A 21532-nucleotide genomic window follows, 5' to 3' on the forward strand; every position below is an offset into this window, starting at 1 on the left:
TTCTCTGCATTTGTTGGAAACTTTTTGCAGAAAATCTCTTCGATAATTTCTAGATACAATGTGATAAGGAAGCTGTTCTCTGTATTTGTCCAAACACTTCATCATGGAAGTGTTATTTTCATTAATAAAAGAAAACACATTTTATTGTAAGGCAACTACTCTTCTCCTAAATTCCTTTACTATGCACCCATATAGCAATAGATGCAATGGATACACTCCAGAGAAACATTTCAGTGATGCCAGAACTCACCCTTCATTTATTTGTGTTTAAATTCCTTACAATTTACTTTTCAGAAATCATGTGTGAGGATGCTTTGTTCATGAAAGCACTTGCCAAAGCAGATTTTTGGCTGTCAGCTTTGATTAATGTTGTTACAAAATTAAAGTGATTTTGAGTGGAAGCAACTAGTAAATGTCAAATTCATAGAGAATTGATTACATATAACTTTGCTGATAAATTATAGAATCACAGAATGGTTTGGGTTGGAAAGGACCTTAAGATCATCTAGTTCCAACCCCCTGCCATGGGCAGGGACACCTCACACACCAAGGCTCTGTCCAACCTGGCCTTGAACACTGCCAGGGATGGACCATTCACAACCTCCTTGGCCAGCTTGTTGCGGTGCTTTGCCACCCTCACAGTAAGAATTTCTTCTTTATATTCAAACCAAATCTCCCCTCTTTAAACCCATTACTCCTTGTCCTACCGCTACAGTCCCTGATGAAGAGTTCCTCTCCAGCACCCTTGCAGGCCCCCTTCAGGTACTGGAAGGCTGCTATTAGGTCTCCACGCAGCCTTCTCTTCTCCAGGCTGAACAGCCCCAACTTTCTAAGCCTGTGTTTGTATGGGAGGTGCTCCAGCCCCCTGATCATCCTCGTGGCCCTCCTCTGGACTTGCTCCAACATGCTCTTCTTATGTAGGGGACACCACAACTGTATGTAGTACTCCAAATGGGATCTCATGAGAGATCCTCCAAAGTATGTGTTGAAATTGTCCACACAAAGCCCCCCATCTTGTACAAAGGGTACATTTGCAAGAACAACAAATCAAAACAAAACAGAATGGTCTGTTTGTGAGCCAACTACAAATAGGAGAAAAAAAATTAGTTACTTTTTGCAAATGGTTAGCTCTGTTCCTTGTGCACAGAATGATTATTTTAAATTGTACATCCGATAGAAGAACTGTACCTGAAGATAAAAGTAGATTTTGTATGCGGTATCTTTAAAATACTTGGTAGACATAAAAAGAAATACTTCGGTTGGAGCAACAAAAACCTTAATAGAAAAGCTGGCGAGAGATATAGCTGTTCAGCTGGGAGCAAAAGGTACTTCTTAATGCCACAGTGTAGCTTACTTCCCATTATATCTGAATTGAGTCATATTTATACATTTTATGTATTGTTGTCACCTGGTATATGGGATGCAAATGCTAAGAATCCCTGGTTCAGTCTCACAAGTTTTTTTCAGATAGAAATATTTTTTCATACATATTATATATGCAGAAAACCATTATGAATATTACCAAAAATCTGCTATACATAGGGTATTTAGGTCTTTGTGCATTTCATAAATGTAAGTTAGGGCAATGCTGTACAACTGAAGGAACTACTTCAACACAAGAGTTACCGTGATGTGAGGCTCTAAAGCCAATCCAAATCCAAAATCTCAGATCCAAATATTCCAGACTTTGGGGATGAAGAGAATATGACTTCTGTGGCTTGGTCCCATGACACTAGTCCAAGACATGTGTGGTCCCATTTGTTTAGAAATACAATAATTTGTTATTTTCTGCAGGAAAGAATAGCTTTCTTACACGATCTCAAGCTATTCAGGCATATTTATAGCAGTGAAATCATGTAAGATGTGCCTGATTGTGTTACTCAATTTTTTTTCTTTTAAATTTACTTGCCCAAAGCAATCTCTTTTTTAATTTTGCATGTAGCTTTGGAGATGCAATTTAGGGCTGAAAGCACATTTCAATATGCTTAAGATAAAGAAGTAAAAATCTTTTTGAAACTGTTTTAACTGGGTGTCAAGGCTTCCCAAAATGATAGATGTTACCATTTTATGAACATGTGGAAGGGACTTTGATTTTTGCTTCTTCACAGTGATGATGAAAGGCACTGGAACACTGCTAATCACTACAGACTCTTCATGGCCATAGGCAGAATCTATCGCATAAACGGCTTCACTGGAGTTGCTGGGAGTATGCAGATGTATGCTGCCTGAGAACACGGCCAAAGAAACATTAAACAATGGAAACATAAAAGCTAATAGTTAAACGGCAACAACAGAAATATAAATTTCTTGTTTTCTTTTTAGAAGCAAACACTGCAAAAATCAGCTATATTCCTTATGCATATGAAATGCAGCAGCATAGCCAGATACGGCTTATCATCAGTACTGGATGTTCTTACTCGCTTCTAATCTGTCTTTGTTTTATATGACAGCGCAGTTCAGGAAGTCTGTATAATGGAGGAGCTGGAGAGCTATTTCTGATTCCCACTTTCCCATCATGCCATTTACCTTGCAACCTTCGCAAGTGATGCAGCGATAATGATATCCGGTGGCTTTGTCCCCACATACTACACATAGCTCATCCTTGTCTAAGTAACTGGGTATATACCCTGTAAAGAAAAAGAGGATGTGGCATATAAACTCAATATAAAATGACATGATACACTTGATATGAAAACATTACATTCAAATCCACTGCAGATCTTGTCTACCAGCCCCATGCTTCTGAACTCATTGAATTTCCTGAATAAAAAGCTCATACTATGGTACAGACTTACTTAAACAGAGTCTAGAGTCTCTTCTACTTTTCAGACTGTTACAGCATCTACTGGTCAAGAGGGAGAAGTTGGAACACGATTGCTCTCTCCTGAGCGAAATACTAACTCAGAAAAATAAATGTATTTATTTTTACATCAAAGGCTTTGATGTGAAAAGATCAAATAACATACTAGATATTTCTCTTTCCTGCTTCACATAAAGCCAGATATACTTGTACACTGAAGATAAGATCCCCGGTTGAAGGGTGCCTTATGGACCTGGTAGTAAGAAATATTTACCGAGAGATTGTTAGTTTAAAAAAAGCTCCACAAGAGAGAAGTACCAACAACAGATAGACCAAGCTGTACTGATCATACCTGACCTCAATGTGTTCCACAGGAACATTTAATATAGCCTGGATTTAGGACAAAATACATGGGCATACAAATACATGTGTGTGTGTGTGTGTGTACGTGCATGTGTTAGAATGACATTTTCTCTCCTGAAGTGGTTTCCCAGACACCCAACAAGTAAAATCAAGTATCACATCACTGCTATGAAAAACAATGGCAATGCTTGATCCTTTTCCCACAATGACATTTGTTCCGATAACATAAACATATTTTCAATTTGAGCAAAAACCCAAAACAATTCTGATGGCAATCAAAAGGTTATTCTAAACTAAAGAGAACTTTTAAACAGGGTAAATTACAAACCATTCAAAATAAGTGTTCCCATGACTCAATCAATGGAGTTATGGTACGTAACTTTTCCTTCTGAAAAATTTATGTGTAAAGATGCAACACAGAGATTTCAGATTCATTTTGAGGGGAGAGAGGGAAGTGCAGCTATGTGTGTAACCACGTAAGACTATTAAAGTGTAGTAAATACTTCACAGAAACCCAGAATGGCTGAGGTTGGAAGGGACCTCTGGAGGTCATTTGGTCCAACCTCTCTGCTCAAGCAGGGCCACCTACTGCCAGTTGCCCAGGACCACGTCCTGATGGCTTTTGAGTATCTCCGAGGATGAAGTCTCCACAACTTTTCTGGGCAATCTGTGCAAGTGTTGGTCACCCTTATAGTCTGTTCTGTCTTTCCATAATGCTGGGAAGCAGGAGGACTCTGAAGCCATGCCCAGGTACCTGCATCTCAGGTTTGCCAATATTCCTACTGGCATCTGAAAGGGGTGTGGGGGAACGAGCTGAGAACGAGCCGAGTTGGCAACAACATTGTTGTATAACATCAGTCAATAATACAGTAAAAAATCAGATTTACATTCAGGTTACATTTCTCCATGATGAACAAGTTGTGCTTGTATAAAGACTGGTGGACACACAGAGCTGGTTCTGTGACCTTGAGGGAAGAAAGACAGCAGGGTTTCGACTCTAATTTACATCACTGACTCCTAATGGACATTATGCCAGTGGGGGATTAGCAGAGGCTATTATCTCCATCCTGTCTCCCTTTTGCTCACACCTGCCTCTCCACATGCAACACATACAACATGGAGATGATACAAGAGGCAGCAGAGTCAGGAAAGGGATGCAGAGTTTTACACTGAATTTCTCATAAAGATCGATGGCTTCTTGTTATTGCGAGTTACTGCTATTCCTAAAACACAGACTTAGTGTAGCATAGACTATGTCCTCTAAAATTCAGTATCCCTGGCTTGCTTCTTTAAGAACTACTTGTGAATTAAATGCCTTGATATTTCATTAAGTATATAATCTGGTTAGCACTGCTCATGTAATGGCAGCTTTGTTCTATTGGAGGAGCAGGAGACCACTTGTCTAATCTGCTTCCTTAATATATACAGTAGCTTGCACATGTGACCACTGGTGTCCATCTCCTTCTTGGAGTTTCATGACTTTATTCAACCCAGAAAAAGTTTCCAACCTGGTAGAAAAGACATATCTCCTACAGGCACTCCTAGTAAGAAATTAAAAATGGCATCCTTATATGCAACCGCATTCCCACTTTTACGGCATCAGAAGTGTTAAGTGCCAGCTATTTAAAACACTTAATTATCATGTTCATCACTTTTGCAGGATTGTGCCCATGTCACAAGTAAGTGCACACCTTGAACTCTTCTACTGATTCAACAGGAAACATGAATAGGAAAAATCTTATCCCAAGAAACCACTGGCAACAAAAGCGTGCAATAAACATCTCTTTAACTCTCCTTCCAACAGCTAATGGGGTCAGAAACCGCTAGAAATTAGCAAAAATTGGACCTTCAGCAGTATTTTAAAAATACATAATTCAGACAGACATCATGCGAACAGGAATAATGGGACTTACATTCAGTTCATACAAACTGTAATGTCCACTGTAAATTATTTCTAGTAGTTGCAAAGATCTGGTCTGACCTCTATAAATTCAATGCAATTTAACTTGTAAGACATGCAGATAAGTGCCTCAGTGCCTTTTTGCTGCTACTCAGAGTTGGAAACAACATCAGCAGGAGGAAATTCAACAGTGTTTTTCCAAACTTGGTACCAGCACGGAAGCTATGAATAGCATAATAGAGATTTTGGGGTAAGCTGTGGATTGCAGCAGAGTTGTCTGTTGGATGATTTGAGGAAGAAGAGAGCAAAAGACTTCTCTCACTCTTTCAGCACGTGGGGAAAAAACATGAGAGGTAGACTAATAGTGACTTGTTTCTCATATCAGCAAGTACTTTGGCATCTTGTGTGTTTAATAACTCTGAACCAAAAATAAAAACTCCTATGTGGAGGAAACAGATGCTCTCTGGACAGAGTAGCCCAGGTGCTCTCTTATAAAAGAAGAATGTCTGATGACAAATCTCATGGGAACACTGGGCAGGTTTCTATTTCTGGTGTTCATATTTCATCCTGTATTTATTGGTCGAAACCTACTGAGTAAATAGCTAAGAGGAACCATTCAAAAGCAACACCAATCTCACTGAGCTGTACAATACTAACCAATATAATTTCTCAGTCTTTCAAGCCTCTGTCTGCTGTATTCTAACATCCTCACAGTCTATCATTTGGTGTCTCCTGTATGGTCCTCAAAGTCAACAATCTGTCAGGTATGACTTAATCTTGCTCATCCCCATGCCCACCTTGGAGTGGAGAACACCAGTGAACGACCTTGACCTGCCATGTCTAGCGTTTTCTCTGCAGCCTAATGCAACTCCTTTGCTCTCCAGACTTCCATCTGCCAGCCCACCTAATCTTACTGTCTTGGCAAGGCTAAGTACTCAGTGAGACCAGTTCCCCCTATCTAGAATAATATGTTGCATAATCCATTATAGCAATCTTGATGTTGATTTACAATATCTTTTAAATCATAACACTAGCTTGTAGAGATATGGCAAGAAATTATTCCCTTTGATAGGAAAATGCACCATGAGTTTCCCCCAGCAGCTGTAAGGACAGAAGGAGATCTGCTAACCTATGCAGTCATCTGAGGTACTCTGTTTCATTAATACTGTATGCCTACACTGTCAAATTACCATTTGCAGGAATGATACCTTAAAGCATTATATGTAACAGATGGACACAAATGAGGCACTCGGTGGCTATTCTTGCCCCTCTCCTGCAACAAAGTAAAGAAAAACTACCGAAATGAAAACAACCCCTGAAAAATTGTACTGATTTTTTTCCTCTGTACCTGGTGCACATTAAAAAAAAAAAAAAAAAAAAACAAACATGTTTTAAGAAAAGTAAAGAACCAATTTCAGTTTTGTTCAAGTATAATTGCACAGACTTTACATTTCCAGGTCTGTGTCTGTACAGATAATGTAATATTGGCTTAGGGATTAAACCACACCTTAAAAAGATTCTAGGACCCAAACCATGTTTGACTATCAAACAGGGATATGAGTGACATCAACACAAACAAATTATGTCTGTATACCAGATGTTCCTTATTAGCTTGCTCTTGATGCACCATAGGCTTATACTGTGCAAGCAGAAAAAAGCCATTTTTTGCTACTGCACAAGGACACTTGTGTTTTAAGGCCATTATCCAGTATTTTGATTTTCACTGTACATTGGCAGAGTCATGTATTAAATATATTCCCTGAAATCTTTCTTTTCCCTATCTAGTATGGTTTGCATGACTAGAGACCACTTACTAAAATGAGGAGTTTAGGATTTACCAGTAAGCTCGTATTCACTTACCAGACACTGCAATATGAAAATGAAAAAGATGAAATTAATTACTACCTTGAGAATCCTCAACTGCGTTAGAACTGAAAAGAAAATTCATATGCTGTTCTACTGATTCCATAGTCACATTGTAAGTCTTTACAGATTATAAAAAATTACAAGAACCATCCAGATATCATCCAAGATAAGTCGTTGTGTTGAAAAAGCTTAAATTGAGTGTTTATCAGAGAATGCATAGAGCCGAGTAAAAAAGCATGCTCCATTCTTGTTTGTGCTATTACCAATATTGATCTCAAAGGCTAGGCTGTACACTGATCCTTGTTTCCCATTTCCTTTAAATTATTCCCACTGAGAAAAGTTGCTTAGTTCTCCATTGAGCTCGGAAGCACCGAGAACATGTTGTTAAACAGATTCACACATTTCTTGTTAGCTAACTGGCTTTTTTGTCTGCAATTTCAATCGTTGTTGACATTCTTTGATCTATGGAATTACTGAAATTTGGCAAGAGATTCTGCAAAAATAGAATCTGGAATATTTTACAGTCTCTTTTCCTTCAGCGACTTTCCTGTGTACTAACTCCGTTCTCTGGGCTGGGTCAGAAACCTTATCAACAGTTGTGTGTTTTGCCCAGATGTGCTGAAAACATTTTAGTCCAAACTGTGTTATCACTTAAACTGCTGCGACCAGTTCTGTACTTGCATCACTGCCAACCACAGGTACAAAATGCACTACTGTATTGCAAAATTTCCCCCCCAATTATTTAAAGGTTTTTAGACACCATTGCTTAGCATCACATGTAACTTCCTTATTCAGAAATCTAAGCCTCACTGAATATCAGTTTTACTACTGATGCAAAAGCAAAGCATGACTTAGTTCACTTTCCCACCTTTCACTTGGTTGTGGAAAGGTTACAGTAAAAGAGCTGAAAACTCTTTTTCCACTGATATTTTTATTAAAAAAGAAACATATAATTCCAGTGATTTGCCAAGTAAGATGCAATTTCTCTGATCAGTGCTATATCCTTAAATGGGTGGTCAAGAGCAAAATTAAGCAATTTAAGCCCAAAACAATTGTTAACATACTGAGAGCCACTCTGCTGCAAGGCCAAGATAACAAATTGTCAATGTGTTTGTAAATTAATTATATGCACACATACTGCCTGCACTGATGAGAAGACATGTTGATATAACCTCCATGTTGCATTTTCTTAGCTATTCAGAAAATTCCCTGATGTTTTCACACCACAAAGAACTCAGTTTGGACTAATTCAATCCCATACTCTCGCACTCATACAGTACGTATTCTCAGCTGCACGTAAACTGCCTGAGAATATAAAGCGAAATAATAATGACAATTACAATGATACACATTATTATTTTAAAACTATAATAATAACAACAACTTCTAAAGCCCCATTCTCTCACCATAACAAGAGCCCTTAAAAAGACAGCGTTACCTTCACTTTGCTTCTGGGAAGCAAGGTGAGCCACAGGGCTGAGGGGCTGGCACTGTTACAGCCCGACTCAAGAATTCCCTTCTGCAAACCCTTGGTTTGGGGGGCAGCCTCTGGTTACTGCTGGTCCACCCCACAGAGCCTGAAGTTAAAGCCTAACCTCACAGACACCCACGAGCATCTTTCATTAACTCTGTCCAGGAAATAACTGTGCAAAGGGAAGTGAAAGACAACTATTACCCAAGTTTCAACTTTGCAGACCTACTTCTCACATTGTCCAAATGGCCAGAACACTGTGCGCACACCAAATGTGGAGATACTGAGGTTTCTGGACCTCTGTACATATTTCCTTTGTACTTTTCTGGCTGCACTACCTCTACGCTGTCACCGGGTACTTCTCCTCGCTGTACAGGCAGCATGAAGAGATCCAGGAACACTTTTGCCTACCTTCAGCTTTGGCACAAGGGCAGGGTGGCATGGGCTCCCCCAGAGCACCACCCATCCGGCGTGCAGTGCTGCAAGCTCACCATGGCCAGTGGCACCGTAAAAGGGGAAAAATATTCCATTTTAAGCTGAGACAGAACTGGGAATAGCACCTCGCTCTCACAGTCATGAGCCCTGTTCCGCTCATCAGATTTCACAGCCCCAGAAAAAAAATTATATCTGGTTGCCTGTCTCCTACGGTAGGATCGGGTCCAAAAGGGCTTTCTTAATAAAACAGTAAGCTCTTGCATGAATATTGTGCTGCTACATTTTAAAAGCACACACTACAGCACGAGAGATATAAGGAGCAGCAAGCAGATGTAAAGCTAAAACTGCACCTCCACCTCTTGATTTTCTGGAGCACAATTTTTTCCTTTACAATTCCTTTACAATTTCCTTTACAATTCCTTTACAATTTCCTTTACAATTTCATCAGAATTTGTGACAGATAATCAGGAAATAATAATTTTTAATGTACTGTAATAACTGGAGCAGCTTAAGTGCTTCCCTGTATTTTAGAATAACTGGCCATACTTTCTAAGTATTGTATTTTTTCCTTCAGTAACACTTGTTGGGGTCTTTAGTTCTTGTTCTTTAAAGTTATTTTCAGACTTCTTTAAAAGAATGAAAAGATAAAGATTTAAAGACATAAAGATAGAGCAGTAATTAAACTCCACTTCATAAAGGAGATTTTTTTCAGCATATAAAATGTTGGGTTTTTTTCTGCCCAGAGGGAAAAAGATTGAACCATTTAGTAACTCACAAAAGTTTGGATAGGAAAAGACTCCATGTGCTACTGTAAAGTACAATCTGATTTGAACAGCATACTACTGAGATTACTACAAACGTCAGAGAACTAACAAATACCAACTGCAACAATCAAGACTCCTCATGAACACCTGCTTAGGGACTTAATTTTGCTTTAATGGGCTATTACTAAGGCTTCTCTAACAAACTCCCTCTTCCCCCCCCAAATCACTTCTGGATCAATATAGACACACATGCCCTGTGTAGAGCCTTCTGTTCTTAGGACAGGATTAAAAGATTCGTTAGTTTTAGGATAGCTTGGTTAAAAGATGGAAATTAGGGAAAAAAAAAAGGAAGATGCACATGCCTCAGAGAGTTTAGATCCCTTCTGCTTAACAAACTCAGCATTTGCAAAGGTTTGACAGAAGGGAGGCAACTTCTTATTGATTATCACAGTAATAAGGCTCTAAGGGTTGAAAGAATCCCAAAGCACGTTGCTCAGTCTCTGTGAATGATCAATTAAAAGCCTGCTTGAGAGATGGCTTCCACCAAAATTCACTGCCATTTCTTAGTGAAACTGAGGTAGTAGAAAACAAGGGCACACGAGCAGTTTTTAAAAACTACACCGTATTCTTTCAACCAAACAAGTACAAAAACTTTAAACAGAGTAGATGTCAGGTGTCCAAGTCCTGAAAAATCTTAATCAAAGCTCTGATCTCAGTATATCAATTATTATTTATAACCTTTAATGTTATGAAAAATTTATTCCTTCACTGACTTTGCAACAAGTCTTTAATTTCTCTAGATTAATCCTTAGTGCTATTTTTCTTTAACCAAAAACAAGACATGAGAAAAGCCTATGAAGAGTTATAAATTCATTAGTTAAACGCAATAGCAGATAATACCCTTAAAAAGCATTTAAAATGCTGCACAACACAAAAACATGCATTATCCACAACTACATTTAGTCTACAATTTGATCATGTTCTGCTAGCTTCCTAGAACAGGATTTTAAAAAACATTTCCTTTACTATGAAATACAGTGCTGTTCAAAGTACAAAACTCAGACATTTTTCTACCGAACATAGATTTCTACTGAAATACATCTATTCCACCAAGTGCTAAATGAATATTGCCTGCATAAAAGAAAATACTGCAGTTTTTCATGTAGTTAATAAGATTAATCAGCCTACTTTTTACTACAAAGCCACTTTGAAAGTAGTAAATGGTGTTTTCTCTATCTATCTGCCTAGGTACATCAGATTCAGCTATGTTTTGGGTAACTGCATACAGAAAATCTGGTCTTAATAGAAAAGGACATCATGCTAGTACAACAGACTGTATTTTTATCCTTTAATAATGTGATTTTAAAGAAACACAGAGAATGTATACTTCGTGTACATCAGTTTGCTTGTCTGAGTTCAAAGCAAGTAGCACCGAAAACATTTCCAAGTGTTTGTTGGTATTTTGGGCTCTTTTTTGAGTCTGCTTTGCTCACTTGAAAGCAGAAGAATAAACGTTAAAAACAGGCAATGATTTAACCTGGAGGGAGCAGATACTGCACTCCGATTCTCTCTCACAAGCACATCAACTTTTTGATGCAGAATAGTCTTTCTTGCATAGATACGTTCTTGTGTTTTCAGTCTTTTTTGCTTTGCATAATCAGAAACTACATGGCTTTCACTTAAAAGACAGTAACTATTAAACGTAATCATTTTCCTATACATATTTACAGTTCTATTTTCAAAATATTTTTACCCGAGTTGCTGAGTACACACAGTCCACATTTGCTGATAATGAGGACTCACAGAAATTGTCTGTATGTAACCAGAAATACAGCTTTAAGATGCAGAATATATAATGACGATATTTTCTAAGAGAAACTTTCTTACCTAGCTCATTGGTGAATAGCAAATGAGCTTAATAGCCCCGGAAAGCAGAAAACAAGCAATATATTTGCAAATATTTCTTACAGATTAAGAAAAAGTGCTTGGAAATCCTCATTGCTCACAGAAAAACCTTACAATCACCTAGCAACCTATGTTACTGCTGCTTTCAATTTTGAACAGGCAGCTTTCACATCCAAAGATGTATCTCAGCCAACTGATGCAACTGTAAGTTTAAAGCAAAACAAAAACAAAACCAGAGATTATATATTTTTTGTTATTTAAATAAATTGCCCCTACCTTTCTTCTGAGAGTACGATGGCGACTGCACTTGAGAAAAAGTAGGTTTTTCTTCTGTGAAATATTCAGGTTGGTTGTACTGATTCAGGGCCATGTCCATGTCAGAGTACTCGCTTTTAAACACGTTTCCAGGGTAACTACAGGTATAAGGCTGATTCACCGCCCAGGCCTGTTCCATATATATGTTGTTACTGTGCAGGACCTGAGCATCACAACTGCTGTAACCTTGATTATCTTCGATATATGTGCAATAGTCAGTGGACTGCATGTAGCAATTGCTACCGGCAGCTGGGTGCACTTCATATATTTCTTGCATACAGTAGTTCATTTTGTTACCCTATCTCAGCTTCTACTTCACGTACACACACACATGCATACACACGCAGGCATGCATACACATAGAACGGGAGAGGAGCAATGAATATACACCAACAAAGTCGACTGCAAAACAGCCCGTTTTACTTCGGAGCAGCACCTGATGTGCTAAAATCCTATTTATATTGGGACGGCTTGTGAACTCCCCTGCCAGTCAAACATATTGGGAAGCAGATTTATGACAGTCAAAGGTCTTAATCTGTGACTGTAAGTTAATTCCAAGGGAAGATGGCAGGCAGGTAGCAATGACCACCAGACAAAGAAGCGACATCCCGACAACCCTCCTGTTCCCCCGTTTGTCTGGAATAATCATTTTATAAACCATTTCCAGCCTTTGCAATATGATTAGAAAATGATTACTAAGGCGAGGACACAGTTATGTCACTGTAGTTGTCAACTTAAGTGTGAAGCATTATAAAGACTGCTTAAGAACTCCCAGAGGGGATACGCTGAAAATCCTAAAATCAATAATCCTGTTTTTCAGCATTAAACCATAGAAAATCCAATAGTGCTGTGCTGATGACCCGAACAGTAGTCTAGTTTTACAAAATTTAGCAACTTAATCTGTCATCAGCTTTATTGATTTTGTTTTACAGAATTACATGCATGAATCTCCCCAGCCTTCCACACATACACAATCCTCCCCACTGCCTGGTAATGCATTTACAGGAAAGCAGCTTTTCTAAACTTCAGTGATTTGGGGAGGTAATTTCTATTGAGTTCAACAGGTGGGTAACTTAGAACACTGCTTAAATATCATCAATAAGCTAATTGCTTTGCTGTTTTGCCTTGTTATCTTTTATGTTTCAGTAATGAAGTACTTTCGGAACCATATCTTTTTTGACAACAGACTGAGTAGAGTCAGAGGGGGTTTTGCTCATTTTGGCTCACCTATGAACATGTCAATGCCACTACAACAAAAACTATACGATCTTATAATTGCTTAATGCACCAGAAACTAATATACGTTGTTCAATCAGGCATTCTTTTTGATCTAAAAGAAATGGTTGTAGTCCTAACTTACATTAGCTGCTATTGTTTTTTTACTAGGCAAAACCTGATTTTTCTTTACAGCACAGCTAAAATAGGGTAAAACCTGTGAAGTCAGTAACAAAACAGTATCCTTCTTTAATGTCTGTTCCTATTAGGAAGCAGAATCATTACTGATTTAATAATGAGGTTTTAGCTTTCTTATTTCACTCATTTTAAACTATGTATGGGATTGCCAAAATTACCATGTAGGTTGGCCCTTTTTCTTCTAGGATCTTAAGTGTACATCAAACAACCTTGATGAATGTATACCTAAACGTTCCTCAAAATTTCAGTGAAATAGGTAAGAACTGGACATGACATGAACATATTTCTCCCTACCCCATATTGTTTAATGTTTGTCTAATGCAAAGAGCTGACATAGAAATGTTTTCCCTTCCAACATACAACTGTAACTAACCTATCTAAATAAGAAGCATTGCCAATTAGTATCTAATGTGCAGGTTAGCAGAATTCAGGATAAGTGCCTTCTGAGATCAGAGAAGCTAAAATTCATGCTTGGACTTTCATTTTTTTCCCCTCTAACTACAAAAGAAGCATCTTTAACACACATCTCTTGTTAACTTGCTCACAAAATAGTAATGCATTTGATAAGTCAGAATCAACTCTATCAATTGTAATGAAGCCAATGGAGTTGCCTCCAAAATGAACTTATTCTACTAAAACTCTGATAATTTAAACTAACATCTTGCTTCATTAAGAGCACTAATAGTTACTGAAATCCCAGAAGTAAAACACCAATGAACTCTCATTCTCCATGCCATTTTTACCAAAGATCTAACTCAACAAATAACACTATGAAATACCATGTGAAAAAGCACACAATAAAAGTGAATTTTCATTTTTAGCTCAGGCCCATGATCTAGATTTTACAAACAGTGATTCTGCCTGTGATAAAAAACATGTCTTAGGCAAGACTGGATTTTTCCCGAATGCATGTTCAGCACTTCATAGAACACACCTGTGTTTCCTAAGAAACTCTGCAGTTGTTGTTTACACAGAAACCCCCAAACCATACCTATTTATGTGACAGGTTGGTAACACTGTAGTACACACAAATGCAACACGCACAACCCGTGAAGCTTTCCCCGAGTACAAAACGTGGGTCATTCATTTACCACAAAACAATCTCCTGCACAGCTAACAGGAATTGATGTGAGATCTTCCACAGAGGTGGGGCTGTATTTTACAGGTTAGCAGAGCAGAATACCTACGTATTTTTACACCACCCAGAAAAGCTTTGGAGAACTGGGCTTTAGATCCTTAGTGAGATTTTTTCCCCATGTGGATTTGTTTTGCCAGATCAGTCAAACTTCCAATGAATTTTCTCTTCTCTTGTTCTCCCCTTTTCCCCCTCCCCCAATTTTGTTTAGATTTATTACTGGAAAAAATCATTCCAAACCAGAATCAAGACAGTGTGTAGACAGAGCCATCCCAGCCAGGCTGACACCTGAGGATATGGTATCACAACATGGCACGCCTGCAACTTAACTTTCTGTTCCAAAATAAATCCCTCAAATATTTCTTATTTTCTATTACTATGTCAATAATGTTTAGAAATGTGACATATGTACTTTTGTTGGAATTACTGTAATACTGCAAGGAAACTGAATTACACAAAACTCTGAAGAATGAGGAGAAAAGGAAAAATGGATGAGAACCTTTTCTGACAATAAAAAAGAATGATAAACACTGCCAGGGAACAGAGGTTCCTTACCTGCAATGTGCTAACATTAAAGAGGCTTATAGCACTGCAGATTGTTGTTCCCTTGGAAACAAATCAGTTCAAGAAACACTGCAAAGATTTAACATCCTTATTAAAACTAAAATATTCCTAAAATATTTTCATTTTAATTTCTTAGGATCCAATCCTGCAGGTCCCTTTCATGTATCACTTTGAATTAAATCATCTGATAGAAGACAGTCAGACAGGGTCTTTATCAAAAGTCTAAAAGTGGAGTAGAAAATAATATGATCAGCTTTTCTTTGTCTCGTATTCTGATTTGAATACTAGTCTTTAAATCATACCATGTTGATCTTTCATTGCCTTCAGCAATGTAGTATTGCACTTGGAATTTCATTAGTTCACAAGTGTCTGCTTATGTGAACACATGGAAATTAATCACTAGCAGAATAAAATGTCTGGTGTGAGCCAACAGGCCAATGATAAAACAGAAACTTTGATACTGCAGCAGAAGAGGATTCAAAGTTTGAACCCTTCACAGTCTGAGGTGTCAGTTCATTGTATTAAAGAAGGCAGAAATACTTGCTGAATATGTCTAGAATGCCCCAAAGGTTGTGAAATACTCACCATGGTGTAAATCAGAAGTAAGTGTAGTGCAGTCAGTGATGTTACACTGGGTGGGCAGAAGTCAGGCTGAGAATGCCTGAAAGGAGATGTCTGCAGGAAAGACTGCCTTACGCAAGACCATGCAGCTCTTCATCAACTCCTGATTTAAAAATCCTGACTAAAAGCTTTTGATTATGAACAATCAAGCACCCCACTAAGCTGCACTTCTCTTGGCACTTACAGTCTCTCTCCGTTACAAAATTCACCAAAATGAACCCACAGAAATGTTAAGGCAAGACAATATTCCTGTGGATTATCCTCCTGACGGTATACTCCAACCAATCGAGAGCCCCAACACACAAAAAGAAGTGTCATTTAGCACAATCCAGTCCTTTGCGTACCTCTGCTAAGTGCATGAATGTGCAGGTGGCATATTACCTTCAGGAGTCATATTCTCCTGACTGTTTCCAAGCTGTGCACCCTTGGTCTAGAGTCCTGGCTATCTCAGTGCTATGGTCAGGGCCCCTACGTGCCATTTCTAAAAGCTTCAGCACTGTCAGTACAAGGAAGGTATTCCAGAGCATTCAAATTAGTGAAGGCAGAGTGCCACTTCTGAAGGACCGAATGGAATGATCTTGAGTTGGTTGTGTTCATGCTTTATGCATACAGATGAATAAAAATCCAGCATTTGGTCAAAAAGTTTTGTACATTTGAACACGTAAGTTGCAAGGATTAAATACACCTTTCTAAACTCTTAACAGTTATGCACATTTGTATTATCAGCTCCTAGCTTTATAATACATATTTTTACATGTGACAAAATAACTTATATTTCCTATTTACAGATTTTCTTGTCACTTGCATTCTCTCAGCCACCTCTGATGAAGGTTATAGGGGGAAAAAAATTAGATCAGTGCCCTTAAAGGAGAACATGTATCTACAGTTTCAGGACATGGGGCACATCCCATACAGTCCCTGTCATTTTGTATCATAAAGAAAATATACTGAAAACCATAACAGCTTTTGAGCAGAAGTACTAAAGTGCCTTTTGCAACACACATCATTTGTCCAATACGGCTAGCTCAGTACCCACATGATTAGTTACCAGCTTTCTTTAATGTATATATTTGCACTACATACTATGATCGGAGACTCAAAATGGTCCCTCAAAAATATTACTATGCGGACTTACTGTTAAACTATGAAAACCTCAAACGTCAGATTCTAAAATAATACTGAGCACTTACAAGAACAGAAAATTAATTCTATGTAGCATTTATCTTACTTTTAAAACTCTACTTGTAACTACATCATAAAGCACGCAGAATTATGGAACTCTAGTGCTGTACAGTTAAAATAACATTTGACAGTTCCTGGAGTAAGTCTCAGTGCAAGCAAAGACATTAAAAATTGTCATTTTGTCTACACTATATTTATTATAGCAGGTGATAGAGTTGAGTTAAAAAGAGCTCAAGTTTTCTGCCACAAAATCATTTCTTTGCATTTGCAACAGATGCAGCAAGTTTCAAACTAGCTGCCCCTGGTTTAAACTTGAGGAAAATCTTACTTACATAATAACACACGTATTTTCTCAACAGGTATTAAATTAGTTCTTTCTCTAAAACTGTTTCTCTCACAAAACCTGCTGTATCTCAGTTATGACATGCCACTAAATTTGTATATGACTCATAAAATGCCAGCGTGTGATGTACCTTTTATTGAAACACTTCAAACTCATTAGTCTGTTTGGATAACAAAGAATGTCATAGTTTATACTTAAATGTTCAGATTCACTACAAATCCAGTTATCCCTCAAAATATTTGACACCTTGAATAAATTTGGTTAAAAGAGAATGGAGCGTGCTGTTTCATGATCAGGACTCTTCCAGGTTCGTGCTTGCTTTTTCTTGCACCAGCTCCTTGCACTATTCACGACACACGTAGGTAGCACAGAGTCTTGTCAGAAAGCATTTGCTCCTTGAGAGGTTTGCCAACGAACTGGCTAACAAAATCCTTGAATAGTGTTTGAAAACATTTAAGATGGTCTCTGAGAAAATACTGCTAAGAGTAATTAAAGACCTGTGACCCAGACAACCCAATTTGTTAAGGCTCCCCATATATCATAACTGGAAGACCCTGTTAGTGGACATCAGTTAATTACACGTCTTATCTCTTGAGAAAGTAACTGCCAGTACTTACAACACGTATCTTTTCTGAGTCATTCCCTACCCCAACTCCACATGAAAACTTCAAGGTAAAAAGTTCTATTTGTTCAAAAATACAAGTGAGCAGAAAGCTACCTAATTTTGCTTGACACAACATAATCTTGACACAACAGACTCTTGGGTGGGACTGTCTGGGTTTGGCCACCTCCTGACAGCCCTTAGTAAGACGTTAAAGCGATCAACACCTGACATCTGTTAGCAAAGAGGCATTCTGAGGTAAAGAGCAACTAAATCTAAAGAAATCAGGTACTTAGACCAGTTTAACTTTTTCATGAGGTGATATCCTGCCTGACACTGTAATCTTTCTTCCTGGAGTGACGTAAGACTTCAGTAAAAGAAAACAATTTGTAATCCCTCCCTCATAATATGCACTAATTATTTTTTAGACAAAGAACAATGAAGAACTATTTATCCCAGTTTAAAAAGGAATAAAAATAACTTAAGCACTAAATTTGTGCTAATACCTAAGCAACTGTGATTCTTAAAAGGAATTCCTTCAATGTGAACAAAAAAAGCTACCTGAAAGAAAATGGTTCCTGACTAATAAGGTAAAGATTCATAACAAAAGTTCCATTTATTTAAGTTCTGTATGTGCACTTACTGAGGCTTTTGGGGATGGTTAATAATAAAGAAGAAAAGGCAAACAAGACAGTCACAGCTGAGAGCTGAACACCCTGAAAGTAGTAAAAGAATGCTTTCGTTTGCCTTTGCATTCTTAATGTATCAAGGATATGCTTTATTTAAAAGACCAGGTTCAAAAAAGATTTTTGACTAGCTTATCAAGACCATAGAGAGACAAATACATTTTTAAAGGGCTAAAGGAATAGCTAGCTATTTTATATTGGGTATCACACAGAAAACCCCGAAGTACTCATCACATTGTCATCGGTGCTCTTTGCAAAGCTATTAAACTGAATGAAAAGGAATACAAAAAATCACAATTATCCCTGCTGAAAAAAAAAAAAAGAAGGAATAAAATTAAAATAATTGATAACAAGAAAACACTCCCCAAATAATAATGCTTTTACCAATGGTCAAACCCCTGACCATAACCAAAGATATAACAACCTGTTTTGTTTGTTTGTTTTTAATACAGCATTTGCTGTACTCTGCATAATAATGCCAGTTACCTTTACACTTTTTTTCTTCTTTTTGGTATTCTTGGGCACTTGGCATGACTTGAAAGTTTGCTTTTGTATGGCCTGGCTGTAAAACTGTGCTAGTCCAAGTTGAAGCATGGAGATATTGCGAAAGCTGCTGTCCAATCCTCTGGATATCATATTTTTTGGAATGCCTTTTCCTACACAAATGGTTTTCTGCTATGCTCACTACATTCCATTTCTGATCTCTGTCAGGAAGGTGAATCAGTTTGTCCCACGACAAGAGGCCATGTCCTGGATGTTTGGCAAATACTGCTGGGCTACACACTGTTGGCATTGCCAAAATCTTGCTCAGGTGTGGAGTTTTGGAAAGCAAGTGGTTCCCCAGCTCTCCTGATGCTGTGGTATTCCTGTGCATCTCCACTTGACCGCACTGATACGATGCAGAGCCTTTCAGCCATGCCCATTCAGCCACCATAGTTCCCCTTCGGTACAAGTAAACAGAAAATTTCCCCGTCTGTGAAGCCTGAACACGAAGGCAGATCTATGTGGACAGGCAAACACTAGATGTAACTTTCACAACATCGCAACTAACAACATGGCCCTGAGGGCAAGTTACCACCAATTTATTGCCTTGCTCATATGATCATTTCAGGTCTTGTAGGTCGAGGCTGGTCGTGAACAATTTTCAGATACTTAAAACACAAAACATCAAGGATTCAGCCTTGTTTGACTTTGCTCTTATCGTAGGCTGACCTGAGGGACACTCTGTTACCTAAGTGTGACATTCTTATGTGGGCATGCTTAGCAGTTCCGCTTTTGCTACCTACTGCCTTTCTCTAGTTGTGGTCACAGTGGAGTATCAGAGACACTAATTTTATCTCAGAAGCATGGACGCTTGGGTCCAGGGTAAACAATGAACAATACTAAAGCTGCATGATTTGATCTAATTCATCATAATGATTAAACAAATTTATTTATTCTTTGATATAGAAAATGAGATACCACTAGTTGATAAACCTGTAGGACTAAATATAGCTCATTTTCTATTTCTGGGTTGCAAAACTAAATTCTATAGAAATGACACATCAGAGATGATATTCCACATTTAAACCAATTGGTTTTTATGTATTAAGTGCATCAAAACTAAAAATACAAAATAGCTTTCTAACTTGCATACAGAAAATAGCAAATTCCAGACATGTGACACCGACATCCACTGTGGTTTTAATCATAGTAAGATTCTGCTGTTTTAAGGGACCTAAGAGTTAATTTTACATATATTTCACTGACTAAAGTAATCCATATACATATTAGTAAATAAGTGCACACTAAGTAATTTTCTGATAAAAATTATTAAAAATAACTTCAGATTTCAATTACCAGATGTATCATGCTATTGCTGTTCCTGAAAGTTTTGTCTTAAAAGTACTCTTAAGTGGAACATTGCCAATATAGGACATATTCAGGAGACTTAAATGTGGTATTAAATACTGCTATCCTACGTTAATCCCTGATAACATATATAGCTTTTCTCAATGTCTTATTTAATTTTAAATGTAAATGCATAACTCTTTTTTTTTTTTCTGTTGGGAGTGTAAGCTCATCTGAGATTTGAAGTTAAGAGTCCTTTCCTTCTGTCTCAGCTCTATCTCAGTTGGAGATATCACTGTATCTCAGCTTTATCTCAGCTGGACATTAATAACGCGAATTTGTATGAGAAACTACCTGGCATCACAGACTTCAATGCATACAGCAGGTAAGTTAACTACAGAATTTGCACTTACCTACTTCTGGCTTTATCTGCTCTTAGTATAGACTTGATTTTTAACGACTTTAAATTAAAAACTAACTCTTAAATGCAGGTAATATGACAAGACACTATCACTTGTAGGAGGATAATCAGATTTAAAATAGAATAGTGAAAGTAACCCAGAAAATACTAGGCAATTTTTTAAAACAGAAAGAACAGAATATAAAACTTTTTTTTTTTTTTTTTTTTTTTAATAAATTAAACTCTTTTGTATCTTCTAGACTTTATAACAAATTTTATCTCAGAGGGAGAGACTGGATTATTCTGGTAAGACACTCTGGGAGCTGCACAGAACTCCCCTGTAAGATCTGAACTGAACCTGGCCACTTTACTCTTCTTGGCAAGGGGAGGAACTGTGCACTATAACCCTCTCTTCCACTAGTCTTTGTATAACCTTAGATAACATACCCTTCAGTACAAGGCTACTCTCTCTCATCTTCCTTCATATTCTAGTTATCTCCCTGCACAGATAATCTTGCACCTTTTTGTAAATGCGAGAGTCAGGCATGTACAATATACACAGAAAAAATAAAATAAAGGCATTTCTATAATTCCCTCATAAATAGATATTTCTATGCTTTGTTGCTTTCTTGAGCAGACCACTGACCCCACGCAATTCTTGACCTTGTTGTTTAAATAAAACACATACACTCACCACAATGGTAAAACTTTTGTTCCCCAAGGATTCAGAGAGGACGTCACATAAGGCTTACAGATTTTTAACTTCAGCAAGGAAATCTAAAACCCTCCTTAACTTAAAAAATAAGGTTAAAACCATATTTTCCAATTTCTGTATTTGCAAAGCATCTGTAAGATTTAAAAATATGATTTAGACTCATTTAAACTATGAGAAGAAACTGATTCTATTATAGCTTCCACCATTTGGAATTTGCCCAAGC

The 21532-nt window shown here is 37.7% G+C and overlaps 1 protein-coding gene across 5 annotated transcripts in view; it reads right to left on the minus strand.

Annotated features, from left to right (window-relative positions):
* Positions 1-21532, minus strand: part of THRB (thyroid hormone receptor beta) — a 128392-nt gene that overhangs the window by 18407 nt on the left and 88453 nt on the right. For 3 of the 5 annotated variants that reach the window (XM_030503221.1, XM_030503231.1, XM_030503241.1), the window contains one exon: positions 2527-2627. In XM_030503221.1, the coding sequence (XP_030359081.1) occupies positions 2527-2627 (101 nt within the window). Of the gene's footprint in view, positions 1-2526; positions 2628-11780; positions 12128-18850; positions 19299-21532 lie in introns of those variants that run through there. The other 2 variants (XM_030503206.1, XM_030503213.1) reach the window with 2 other exon arrangements.

The sequence above is a fragment of the Strigops habroptila genome, chromosome 1, assembly GCF_004027225.2.
Source record: "Strigops habroptila isolate Jane chromosome 1, bStrHab1.2.pri, whole genome shotgun sequence".
NCBI lineage: Eukaryota > Metazoa > Chordata > Aves > Psittaciformes > Psittacidae > Strigops > Strigops habroptila.